Here is a 13,774-nt window from a genome sequence, read left to right on the forward strand (position 1 = left end):
GCCACTCTGTCAGAGCTCCAGAGGTCCTCTGTGGACAGAGGAGAACCTTCTAGAAGCACAACTATCTCTGCAGCAATCCGCCAATCAGGTCTGTATGGTAGAGTGGCCTTAGTAAAAGGCACATGGCAGCCCGCCTGTAGTTTGCACAAAAGCCACCTGAAGACCATGAGAAAGAAATGAATATGAATATGAAATTTATATGAATGCCAGGCATCACATTTGGAGGAAACCTGGCACCGCTCATCACCAGGCCAATACCATCCCTAAAGTGATGAATGGGGTGGCAGCATTATGCTGTGGAGAAATCCTGGATGAAAACCTGCTCCAGAGCGCTCTTGAACTCAGACTGGGCATCAACAAGCAGGATAACAACCCTAAGCACACAGCCAAGATATCAATGGAGTGGCTTCAGGAAAACTCTGTCCTTGTGTGGCTCAGCCAGAGCTCAGACTTTAATCCAATTTAAGATCTCTGGAGAGATCCAACCTGATAGATCTTAAGAGGTGCTGCAAAGGGGATAAGCAAAAATGGCCAAGGATGGGTGTGCCACACTTGTGGCATCATATTCAAACAGATTTGAGGCTGTAATTGCAGCAAAAAGGTGAATCAACAAAGTCTTGAACAAAGGCTATGACCTCTGAGTTTTTTATTTTAAACATGCATTTAATCCATTTTGGAATAAGGCTGTAACATAACAAAATGTGGAAAATGTGACGTGCTGTTAATACTTTCTGGATATACAGTGTTTGTTAAGGAAAACTAAGCATGTTTGGGAAGACTGAAAGAAAAGCAATTTTCCCATTTACCTGGACATCCATCGAAGAAGGAAGCAAAGCAAGGATGACAGGATGGGTTGATTTCACCTCCTCCTGCTCTTCCTCATCCACGGCCATCTCATGCTCAATGCCAGGGATCTCTACTGGGGCAGGCGTTAGGGATGCATAGCGAGGCCTACTGTCCAAGATAAGCTCAGGCTCATCTTCATCTTCTAGCTCCTCATGGATCAGAGACTGAACCACCCAAAATATCCACAGTCAATGCACAAGGACCAACACCTTACACTACAACCACACCTTCAACTAAAAAACTTAATTCATGGACATTTTATTTTATACTATACCATTGAGAGTTAGTGTTTTTCTTAGTGTGACTAAAATAAGAATGACATGGTGAATGTGAACTGATTGTCATTGTGAAATACTGCAGCACAGTTCACGGTGCACACAACAAAATGTGTCCTCTGCTTTTAACCCATCACTCTTGTTGAGCAGTGGGCAGCCATGAAAGGTGCCCGGGGAGCAGTGTATGGGGACGGTGCTTTGCTCAGTGGCACCTTGGCGGCTCGGGATTCGAACCAGCAACCTTCTGATTACGGGGCCGCTTCCTTAACCACTAGGCCACCACTGCCCCAGTGTGATGTGTCCTTAACTCACCACACAATGCACCATTTAATGTCCCTTCATTACAGCCCAATCCCCCCACAGCATCACATCTCACTCTCTTGCATGTTTTTAAAAATAGCCGTGGTCATTAGAAGAGTACAAATTGCGTGAGTGAGCAAGAAACTGAGCTGCTCTGGAGTCTGTTGCATACAAAGCAGGCCTTCTCCTCACAGCAACAGGCGGTCAGGCTGTCCTCGGAGCTCCCTCACCCCCAGATGCACTTAAAGAGCACTCTCAGCCCTCCCCTACTGCCCGACTCAGCCAGCTCAGCGCCTTTTCCCTCAGCTCAGCCCCTGTGCAGCCCCACAAACCAATTTGCCATGAAAAATGTGCAGTCTAAAATATTAATGGCACAATTAGTCTCGTTTTTAGTAGATTTACGATGGTACTTGACTCCTTACTGCAATTATATCTTTGCTGAAAATTCAAGGATAATACGCGACATATCAAAACGGGAGGAGGGGGAGTAAAGAGGAAGTTATGAATCACCTCAAAAGTTCCCTCATGAGTACGGAATCATTTGTACCTCTCTATAAAACAATGGCAATGGTAACCAGACTATTTATCATGGGGCAGGACCATGGACTTTACCCTGTGTGGCACATTTAGGCAGCCAACAATACCTTGGAGGCTGCAAGGTGGTTGTGGGTAACAGAGAGCTCCTCTAAGGGATCCAAACCATGGTCACCAGCAGACTCCAGACCAATGTTTGCAGAGCTGATCTCCTCTGTCTAAAAACATACATGTAGACATAATATACACCCACAGATCACTAAATATGGCTCAAATGTTTTAGAAGCTCTAGAGCACATACAGTATTATTTGTAGTTCTGATCAATCATCTAAGTGATCACACATCAATGAGAGAGAGACAGAGAGACACATGGAATATTTGTTGAAGGCCTATCATATCATATCATATTTGAATTGTTCAATTTCTTGGTAGCCTGACTGCTTCGTATACCAAAGGTTTCCGGATGCCTAGGTAGACTGTGCCAGGCGCAGCAGTCTTCAGCACCTCCACAGCCTGAGCCAGGGAGCAGGTGTCCAGTTGAGCGTCATTGACGTAGACCAGCTGGTCACCGGGGAGGATGCCACCATGCCTCTCAGCCACACCACCAGGCACCAGCGAGCGGATCACAATGACAGATCGAGCTACGTCCAAAGGATCCTGTGGAGGGCAGCACAGACCACATCACACAGTAACAGGGCAGCACAGACCACAGCAAACAGTAAAAAAATAAAAATAAAAAAATTACACGTGGGCAAGGGGTGTCAGAACCAGAATGAGGGATTGGGGGAGGGTTCAGTTTTGAGAGAAAAAGCTGGCACAGTACTGCCGCATATTATTTGCTGAAGCTGATTGCAGCCCTACAGAATAGTGCAAATTTAAATACAAAGATAATACAAAATAATACAGAATGAAAGCAATTGTTAAATCAAATACTTCTTAGGATAATGAGCTAGAAATTATTTAATTTATAACTGAACACCACATTATTAAGTGATAAAAAAAGAACAATCTGGAACACAAAGAAAGGCAAAACAAAGCCAGCAGTACAAAAGCTAAATGCCCCATTATTTATTACATTTGCTCACTGTCCCACACACAATCCAAATCCTTATAAGCCCTCTGAAAATATGTAAAGTGACCTAACGTGACCTTAGTGTGCTGATACAGTGTTAAAAGGGGAAACACATGGCCAGACAGGCATGGCTGCTGCACACATTCCGGTCTTAACCACACGCTGCTGAAACCTGCCAGACTGTTTGCTGATTTTTCTCTCTCTCTCTCTCTCTCTCTTTTTAAATACTATAGACCCAACAAAGCCAACCAGACTCAGTGCACAAGTGTCACAGGCGATCAATCATGTCCTAAGTCAGCCTTGCCATAAAACTGCAATTCGAAGCCAATTTGAGGCCTCCAACAATATATTTGATGACCCATATGGGGAGGGGGTGGGTTTATGTGACGAGAGACTGTATAAAAGTAATTAACAAGTGGTTATGTCATTATAAAAACTAAACAGCGGCGCTGTAATTAGCAAGGAAAGCGTACTGCCTTGGGGACAGGTAAAAGCATTTATGGTCACCCGTAATCCTTTGCGGTTCTCCGGTTCGGTGAGAGATGACTATGGTTTAGTGGGAGTGCACTTGTTGCCTGGAAAGACAGGTGTGGGGAGGAGGGTGGAAAACTGGAGACTGCCTTGAACAGGTGAGAGACAAAGGCTCTGTGCGTTCTTGCCTTCGTGCCGCTAAGCAAGATGACAAGACAGACAGCTGACACATGGCCAAGTAATGTTGAGCTACACCACTGACTTGTTGCAACAGATAACAAGACGCATCCTGTTGAGGTCCTCATGTTTCTGTAAGCAAGGAACGATGGCAGAACAGGCTGGTTTAAAAATATAGAACCCGTGCAGCCTACGTTTGTGTGTTCTTCCATGTTAGGAAGTAAGGAGTAGGCAGAAGCTGAAGGAGACCAAAGTTCTGCAAATGGTACCAGGTTAAAAAGAGTGGCAAACAAGGCAGAGGACAGTGGAGCAACGAACATTAGCATTTTAGTTCATTGTAAGCCACATTGATCTAATAAACGTGAGCATGACATCAAGCTTGATTTATGTACACATTAGTATAACAAATACTGAATCACAGACTATGACGCAAGTCAATACCCAAGAATAAAATCCCAGTGTCGCACTGATCAGTGAGTCATTTGATGGAGCATTCCTATTGGATGGAGACATAGGTTGCATAAGCAGTCGCACTACAAAAGCTAATACAACTGTCATCAGCCTTTGGAATGAAAAGAGCTTTTTCGACTTCTGGACATGGCAATGTGTGCCAAAATGGCCAGACTGAATCAAGATAGTCAAAAGAAGAATGGAAAGATGAGGGGCAGCAATAACGATTTTGGTAATGGCGCCATTGGTCCAGTAGGCCTGAAAATGGTGCAAACCAGATCCTTTTCCGGTGTGAAAACCCCCTCAGTCAAAAGATGCACTGTTCTCCAAATAATCGGCTCAATCTAGCAGCAGGTTTGTCTGAGGAGCTTTCTGAAGAGAAGTTCACCATCTTCCCAGTGCAACAATGTCTGGACGTACATTAGGAGCTGCAGACCACATCCAGCAGAGGCTAGACAGGAGACTTCAGCACAGTAGACATGCCTTAGAACTGGGTCAGCACCGAGTCCAATTACAGGCCATGATTACACCACGTGGTGGAGCTGCAGCGTCAGCAGGAGGAGGGGGGGGGGGGGGGGGTGGGGGGGGAAGCAATTTTTGGAGCGAGGTGAAGTGAGGCCTGGACAGAGGGGGTGGGGGTAGAGGGGGAAAGTTTGAGAGGGGATTTGAAGTTCCACCCCAGCTGGTTCTTTGCGAAGACACAAGCTGCATTGTCCGGCTCTGGAGTTTCAGCCAAGCATAGTCGGCCTTCAAGCACACACTCTCACACACACACACACACACACACACACACCTTCCATACACCGTCCCACATGGGCAATGATGTCAGCAGCGCAGGCTTTTGAAAAGCGGAGAGTGGCCTAGCGGGACCTGGGGTGGCTTTGGGGGGGCCGTGTGCTCAGTGAGAGTGGAAAAACAGTCTGCGGATAGTGATGGGGCATACGTCACTTGCAGAGGACAAGACCGCCGTGTTCAACGCAGATTCTCAGGCCTGTCAGACTCCAAACAGCCCCCGTTTTTTATTTATATTTCCGCTTTGGTGCGCCTGTGATTTAAAGATCCGTATAAAATGGGTCTCATCAGGGGGTGCAGCTGCTTTCCATGTTACAGGCCATGGGTCAGTTATGACCAAAAACATGAACATTTTATTTTTAATTCATTTTTGTAATGTAATTTACAAATGATCACTTGTAATGTAATAAATATAGTAAATATAAATAGAAAGGTTTAACTTTTATTAGAATATGAAAGGACATTGCCATCGGACAGGAAAGGACATCCATGATATTTACTAGTTCATCAAAAAAGGAAAATACATTTCCAAACTTCTCTCACACTATAGAAAGTAGAATCCAGAATCCTCACCACTGTTTTATGTCTTGGTGTGTGTGGGTTTCACAGCACTGCATACAATTGTAAGGCTTAATAGTGTGTGAAGAAGAGAAATAAAATAATGAAGAATAAAAAAAAACATTGAATGGCGGTTGCTGCTGAGTGTTTTTGGGCACCAAAAAGTTGATTTTCCTCCCCACAGTGTCAGATCAGCCATAAATCTGGGCCCGGTTGATCATTTCGACAAACTGCAGTCATCTGCTGTGTGTCTGAGCACTGCCTCACCGCCGCTTTAAATCTTCTGCTAAAGAGGATTCCAGGAACGCTCCCTCTGTCTTTCCCTCTTTCCAGTTCTGCCTTTCTCTACATCGCTGCCTTTTACCCCCCACCCCCCTCCTCTTGGGTGTCTCCAGAGAGAAATGGTGCTCCGGACTGATGGAGGTTCTCACGATGTGGATGACCACGCCACTAGCCGTGACCGTGAACAAGATTACAGCTTGAATCCGGGTTAACCCTTCCGTGCTTTAAGGGAGATTTTTTTTATTGGTCCTCCAATCATTAACGGCCTGCGCGATCATTATTGTGACAAGTTGCATAATGGAATTCTAATCTCAGGAACTAAAACTGGTTATCGAGAAAGCAGCCAGTCAAATAAATCAAAACTACCCGAGTACTTCAGTGGTGCAGAACCCTTTTAGAACACCATGCTCTGGCAAAGTGTGTACCGTGATCCATTTAGGAGGGCTGTGAAAACGTCCTTGACACAGATGCGGGGTTGCTTGAACTGGGGGTCTGCAATGGGACCGTGAGCCCCTGCGTGCTGCAGTTTACCACCCGGCTCTGAGCCGCAGCCAGGCGCTTGGCAGGGCTACTGCAGCAGAGACAATGCAGGCCTGACAATAGCAGTAAATTCAGCTCAGCCATAAATCTCCCGGCACCGTGCGGCCGTGCCGGCTCCGGTTCACATCAAAAGGCACTTCTGATAAACATTCATGCGAACACAGCTGCGGGCCGCAAAAGGTGCTGCAGCAGAGCTCTGCAGAGCACATCTGGTCAATGACTTGTTTGCTTTTCTGGTTGCAGTAACATTTTTTGAGGTAATGATGGACAGCAAAGAAATTCCTTACTTTCCGAGTGTACTCCTACAGTGCACAAAACAATTTATTTTACACTGGAGCAAACAGCCCTTCTCTTTAACACTGGTTATTCCGTTTCACTTTCTGTACACAAGGAGCCTTCACGTTCTCTGACGCCATTGCCCTGATTTAAAACGGATTGTTTCAGTTAGTTTTGCAGTTGTTTAACATGGTCACCTGAGGATTTATGCACACACATGGTCAGCCTGCGATTCAGCTACGGGCAGCCCCCGCACCGCAGCGGGGTGGGTCTTAAATCAAGATCCTATTCAGAGAGGTTATTACAGTATGACTTCACAGCTGGCCTCAGATTGTTAGAAAAACCCCAAATAATGACTTCTAAATGGCCCCGCACAAATCCGATCCTGCTTAAATTAAAGTGTCCCGCCCAGCCCCTCAGATCTTTCGTCGAGGGCCAGGGCACATTCATCAATCTCCATTACGCCGGAATGGCCATACAGAGGGGGGTCCCATCAACATTAATTCGCACATCAATCCGATTATGACAGTCTCCCTTGTATCTCCATACGACCAATGAAAACAAAGACAGGACACCCCATGAGTCCTACAGGGGACAATATTTGGCTTCAGTAGTAGAGGGGGTAAATTTTGGTGAGGGACACATACTGCACCTGTCAGTCATATTTGACCCATCCATTGACAGTCATACACTTGACTTCAGATGACACTCGAGTGAAACTCTAGTAGAGTTCAGAAGGGGGGAGGCAGTACGTGCTGGGGCACCATAAGTCTCCCAGGCAGAGGGAGGGTGGGAGAAAAGAAGGAAGGTGGGGTATAAAAGGGGTCTGGAAAAGCTCAGTCCGTTTTATCAGCACAAGCCTCTGCTGGAGACACAACACAAAAAATCAATTTCCACTCTCCAGACTGGAGTGTGCTGATCTTGCAGTAGAATGGAGAGCAGGGGTGAGAAACACAGGAAAAGTTTAAAAAAAAAAAAAAAAAAAAAAAAAAGAAAGGAACCAGGGTGAGGGACTAAAACTGGACAAGTAACTTTTCTATTTGCTGTTTGCTCCCCTGTCATTAGGACAGAATGTAAAAGTGACCTTTATATCAGGGTGTATGTGATCCCTCTTCAGATGCAAAGAAACAAACACACAATCACACTCCAAAGAAGCTGTACATCCTCACCCGAGGCTTAAGAGCACTGCAGCAGCGAGTGTGATATCGATAAGCGAACAGACTGCATCTGACAGTGGGGGCTCAGCTGGCAGTAAGGTGGGGGGTGGGTCACAAGGTCCGCTAAAGCCCAACACAGCACAAAACAGCAAAATCACTCTACTACCGCATCATAGCACCGTCTTGGCACTCTCTTAGGAGCTATTCAGTACAGAAACAAACAATTTCCAAAACAGGCTGGCAGAGAATCCTGAAAAAAAACAGCTGGCATATCATGGGCAGCTCATACAGGCTGCTTTCAGTTAATTTTCATTTCACAGGAGTCCGGAGAACAACGCTCATCTTTAAAATCCCAGACAGATGGGATGATGCACACTTAAGTAAGCATCATGTTGATGTATTGCTGTGGTTAAGGAATTGTCTTTTCCCCCCAAAAGCAGAGCCCTGTGTCCATCAGAATACAGCTCAGATTTATAGAGGGTTTCAGGATTTGTTCAAACGTGTTGATCCACTTTGGGAATTCAGCTGCAAAACCACAAGGCTCATCGGATTATTAACAGATTAACAAACCACTACATACATATAAATTAATTTAATGCACTCCTGGCGAGGCTGTGGGACCCTTTTAAACTGTAAAATGTTTGCTTGCACCTTAATTTTTTGTTGCACTGCTGTCTTAAAGGCTCCACTGGTCAGTGAATTATTATTAAATATATAGAGCTCTGAAATGGAGGTTGTGGAAAAATGGAATGTGCATTAAAATAAAAAGATGAGAGAGGTATATAATTTTCACCACAGGTACACTTCAACTGTGAGAGATACAGTATGCAAAAAAGAGGAAAATCACATTGTATGATTTTAAAATAATGTATTTAATGGTGCAGAAAATAAGTAGTTTGCTCCTAGAAACAAGCAGGAATTCTGGCCTCACAGACCTGTTATTTCTTCTTTAAGACGCTCCTCTATCCTTCACTCGTTACATGTATTAACGGCGCAATGTTTTGAACTCGTTATCTGTATAAAAGATGCCTGTCCACACCTTCAAACTGTGAGACCCAAACCTCCACCATGGCCAAGAGCAGACAGCTGTCTAAGGACACCAGGGCCAAAATTGTACACCTGGGACTGGGATGACTGGGATTAGCCAATCTACATTAGGCAAGCTGCTCAGAGAGAAGAAATCAACTGTTGGAGCAAACATAAGAAAATTGAATCACTGACAATCTACCTCGACCTGGGGCTTTCATGCAAGATCTCCAAGAGTGGCTACATAAAAAGCATTATTTACATTTACATTTTACATTTACAGCATTTATCAGACGCCCTTATCCAGAGCGACTTACAATCAGTATTTACAGGGACAGTCTCCCTGGAGCAACTTAGGGTTAAGTGTCTTGCTCAGGGACACAATGGTAGTAAGTGGGATTCGAACCCAGGTCTTCTGGTTCATAGGCGTGTGTTACCCACTAGGCTACTACCACCCATTATAAGCTTCTGGAGTTACCTAGACAGTATCCAGACCTCAGTCCAATTGAGAATCTCTTCCCAGTGAGAGCCCAAAATGTTTGACCTCTGTCATTGCAAACCAAGGTTACGTTAAAAAGTATTGAGGTGAACTTTTGCTGTTGACCAAATACAATTCTTTAAAATCATACAATGAGATTTTTTTTTTTTTTATATTCAGTCTCTCACAGTTGAAGTGTACCTGCAATGAAAATTAGACCTCTCTCTCATACTTTTATACACTGTATACACAGATAAACATAAAAAAATGCAGCAATCATCTTAATCTTAGAGTTGAGCAGCTAACTACTCAATGGGGAAAACTGACAGCTCCCAATGTAATCGCTCTTACTGACAGTCGTTTCAAAACATGCAGTCAGATTATCAGAACTTTAATTCAAGAATTCTGATCAGCAAACTATTAAATCTGACATTCAACAGTCCCTAAACACTGTGTCTTTTATAATGCCTCTAACTCACAAAAATGTTCGTATTATATATGGTATGATGTGATTATGTGATATGTTGGAAAATGCACTTTAAGACAAGATAAACAAAAGTGTGGGGATTTAAGGTGTTAAATGTCCATGTAATTATGTCTGTCTGGTGACAATCATTAATCATTAATTGCCTGACAGATGACTAATGTCACCACATTAAAAGGCAATCAGCCCCTACTAGGCCAGCTCTAGTGCTGCTGTGCACCTCCCAACTTTCCAAGTCAGAAGCATTGGACCTACATCACTGTTAGGCAACAGACATAAAAATGAGCCCTCCCCCCGCGAAGCGTGTAAACGCTGCCCGTCCCAGTGTCATGGAGCTGAAACAGGCGAATGCTGCAGTCTAAACAGCTTCGTTACCTGATTGCTTGGGATTCCTGATGACCACTTAGGCCCAGTTATGTCCTAACCTTGATTACTTGTTAATGAGTGGAGAGAGAGAGGGAAAGAGAGGCAGCATTACGCTGTAATGGAGTGGTTTTGATGTTTGGGTTTTGGCTGGGCTCCAGGTAAACACTGGCTTTGCCAGGGAGGTATTGCTGCTTCCTTTTGTTCTCAGCCCAACGACTTGTGACATCAGGGCACATTTCCTGTGATCAAGCTACAGGAAAAGTCATAGGGGATTAATTTAATTAGCTTTCCTTTTTTCCCCTTCGGCCCACTCTCTATTTTTCCAACAAGGACATATTGTAGAGGCTTTGCTGTGATTTAGTCAACGGCTTACAGCACAGCCACAGAGCAGAGAGGACACTTTGAGTCTCGTTTAAAGCTCAAAGCTACTGCACTTATTTGCCTGTTTATTTTCAACAAACTTCCTCCCAGGCCCAGTGCTGCTGGTCTGAGGATCAAGAGATCATGTTCCCTAGAGTTCGCATTCCGTACAGAAGAGCAAGATCAGTACAGCAGCACAAAACAGATTTCTGGGAAAGGGACAGATGTACGATTACCTACCTGGTAGTCCAGGATGCTGAAGCCCAGACCCCGCTCTGACTTCTCCAGTTCAACTAACTGCACATCAGGGCTCCAGAGGGCCAGCTCTTCTTCTTCATCATCATTATCTTCTTCCCCTTCCTCCATCTTATTCTGCCACAAACTCTGGTCAGTGTCCTCATGTTTTGTAGTCTCCAACATGGAGCTTTGCTCTGGCTTTGAAACCAGGATAAAGAAAGAGAAGTCAGTGACTTCGCTCAGGAACAACTCCCACTATAGACAAAGTCAACCGTACCTGGGTCTGGGCATTTAGTTTCACACCACGCACTGAATCTCTAGCAAACATGGATAGGTTGGTTTCAATCTTTAAAACAAAAAATGAAACAGTGAGACACCAAGGCATCTTAACTCTTATCTCATTAAAGAATTTCATTTGCATTGAATAAATACAAACATCGCATATATACCCATTCAAAACAACAAAAAGCTCGGATTAAAACTTGGTACAAGTTGATTAGTGATTTAAAAATAAAACCCTTCCATTCAAGAACACGTGAAGTGGCATTAGGTGTATTGAACACTGGTGTATTTTTATGAGGCAGCCTGTCTGACTGTGAGCAGTGGAGAAGTAAAGACAGAAATGAGAGGTAGAGAGACCTGCTCCTCCAGAGTGGCAGCAAGATGCCCTGTGTCCGGATGGAAATCGCTGCCCTCCTCACTCAGATGCCTGCAGCACACCAGTGTAAAGGGTGGTGGCACCTCCCTCAAAAATGCCACTGCCTCTCGTCTGGACTTTCCATAAAGCTGCACCTCATTCATCTAAAACACACACACAGACAGACAAACTAATGTTGTGAGCGCTAAAAATAGCGATTGGCTGGTAATTAGTAGGATGAAATAAAACCATCCCCTAGGAACGGGGATGGATACAGATAAAAGAGTGCCGACGGCTGTTGAGAGGAACAGGGGTCGGTATTTTGTGAGGTGTGGGTTGATGGTGCTGGCCTGATGACAGGAAGTATCTCAGGGAGCTGCCATTCCCCTTGATCGTTGTTTAATGCTGCCGGATGAGCGTGAGCTGTCAGAGTGCAGGGTACGCTCGCTGCCATCTGCTGCGGAGGAGAGACCCCAGGTTGTGCACGCAGTCAGCCACTTATGCCCTGCTAGCTATGTTCACACCGGGGGCTTTTTGCGAGCGGCGCCAAGTCCCTCATGCAGTTTGAGTTACGAGAGCCAGGGTGCACCGATGCATGGTATTTCTAACATGCGTTTAAAGATACCTCCGAGATCCAGGAAGAGCGAGGGTGGGTGACTGACCTCCCCCAGTGCGGGAGGCTACAGTTTCTCTCAGAAATCTGCTTCCCTTCCTGGTCCAGCTGAACTCCAGAGCCTCTTTGCCTATATTCCTGCCAACAGCAACAGGCTGAAGGCACAGCGGAACGTGTCCACCAGGCCCAAGCTGCCGAGGGGGGCAGGAAGCCAGGCCAGCAGGGGGCTGAGGGGGCAGGAGCCTGGCAGGCAGATGGCCTCAGCTAGACTCATGCCCCACAGAACCAGCAGCCACACGGCTTCCTGGACACATGGGGTTTGGTCCAGGTACAGTGAGCCATTTTAAGCTGAGAGAGAACCAGATACTGGAAGGAAGGCAACTCTGATTTGAAATCCCTAAATTTATACATCCTTACCTCAAGCAGCTCATCCTCCGGTCTCAGTAAACCATGCCTGGCAACAGGGCCGTCAGGCGCAACGGTTGAGATGTAGTGGTGTCCATCAAAGGAGTCCAGCTCTACCCCCAGGCGCATGGTATGTATCGGAAGAAGCTGAGACAGAAAGCAGTGATTTGAACAAAGACTGCAGTGCACTCTGTAGTCTTCTTACCACATTCTCTCTTTAAGTCTCACCTTTGAGTATTTCTGAAGTTCGGCGTCATCCTCAATAACCGGATCCAGTTCCACAACCTGTAATTCAAACGAGCCACCACAGACCACTAATTGCCACACACTTCACTTTTCCTGACATGTCCGTGTCATTTGTGGGCAGTGCTTAATTGTATTTACAAAACATTTTTCTTTCAATAGCCAATCACCAGATGTCTGTGAACAGCAGCCTACCATAACCTCGTAGTGCGGTCCAAGAGCCTGCTCCCACTTATCCCTCAGCTCCCTCTCCGAAAGGCCCATCTGGTTTTGGGCTGCAACCGAGCAGAACAAGCGTTTCACTCTGAGTCACCCACAGCCACGTAGGAACTAACACTCAGTGACATAATTTCCTAAATTGGTTGCAGATTTAGAAACACTGACTACACTGGGACTCCACAAGAGTGCAGATGTCATTTTGGAAAATAAATAAGAGTTATTTTTGTGGGGAGGGGTTAATCAAGGACTAATGTGAATAGTGAAATGGGGAGGTCACATTTAGGAAACAGGAAAGGGGCAGATCTGATTACAGAATAACACATTATGCTCAGGGACCACAAATGAGGATGACCCTACGCCCCGTCCAGACAGCTGTGTTTTCCCTTAAAATAAGTGGAGGCAATGAAAGGAGTCCCCAAAAAGGGGCAAACTGCAAATACATCAACGGCTGTGCAACCTGAGGAGTCCCTGAGCACACGTAACCATTCCAACACTCATTCCAAACTTCACTTCAGGTGCCAGGCGCAAAACGCTCTGCACGGGCCTCTGATTACATTTGCATTCCCCCCCCCACCAGAACTGCTCCACAGTTCACCACAAACATTGGCTGATGTTAAAACAGTGATGCGTTGCTGTTGGACATGAGTCCAGACATCTGTTAACCAGGTGCACGTGCAGGAAGGACCAAGTCAGGGGGGTGAATAGAAATTTGAATGAGCTGAACTTGAAGGTGTTTACACCATGGCTGGCTATTAAGTTCGGTGTCCAGAACATCAACCACCGATGAAGTGCCCATTCACTACAGGCTACAAGTTTGGGCCCAACTAAGGATTTTTCCTTTAAAACAAGTAAACAATACGCTGCTTTTTCAACATCAGTCAACAGCATACATACAAATGTAACATTTTGTTTTGTAGTAACACATTATTTACCCACAAACAAGTCATATTAAACATATTGTTAGAGCACAGAAAT

The 13,774-nt window shown here is 45.3% G+C and overlaps 1 protein-coding gene across 5 annotated transcripts in view; it reads right to left on the minus strand.

Moving 5' to 3' along the window:
- The window catches only part of patj (PATJ crumbs cell polarity complex component), a 78,406-nt gene that overhangs the window by 49,794 nt on the left and 14,838 nt on the right, over positions 1 to 13,774 (minus strand). For all 5 annotated transcript variants that reach the window (XM_028999844.1, XM_028999846.1, XM_028999842.1 and 2 more), the window contains exons 14-22: positions 12,776 to 12,855; positions 12,566 to 12,622; positions 12,350 to 12,484; positions 11,322 to 11,483; positions 10,960 to 11,028; positions 10,686 to 10,880; positions 2,407 to 2,613; positions 2,066 to 2,173; positions 807 to 1,010 (exon numbers count right to left, since the gene is read on the minus strand). In XM_028999844.1, coding sequence (XP_028855677.1) covers positions 807 to 1,010; positions 2,066 to 2,173; positions 2,407 to 2,613; positions 10,686 to 10,880; positions 10,960 to 11,028; positions 11,322 to 11,483; positions 12,350 to 12,484; positions 12,566 to 12,622; positions 12,776 to 12,855 — 1,217 coding nt within the window. The remainder of the gene's footprint in view (positions 1 to 806; positions 1,011 to 2,065; positions 2,174 to 2,406; positions 2,614 to 10,685; positions 10,881 to 10,959; positions 11,029 to 11,321; positions 11,484 to 12,349; positions 12,485 to 12,565; positions 12,623 to 12,775; positions 12,856 to 13,774) is intronic.

The sequence above is a fragment of the Denticeps clupeoides genome, chromosome 13 (genome assembly GCF_900700375.1).
Source record: "Denticeps clupeoides chromosome 13, fDenClu1.1, whole genome shotgun sequence".
Lineage (NCBI taxonomy): Eukaryota > Metazoa > Chordata > Actinopteri > Clupeiformes > Denticipitidae > Denticeps > Denticeps clupeoides.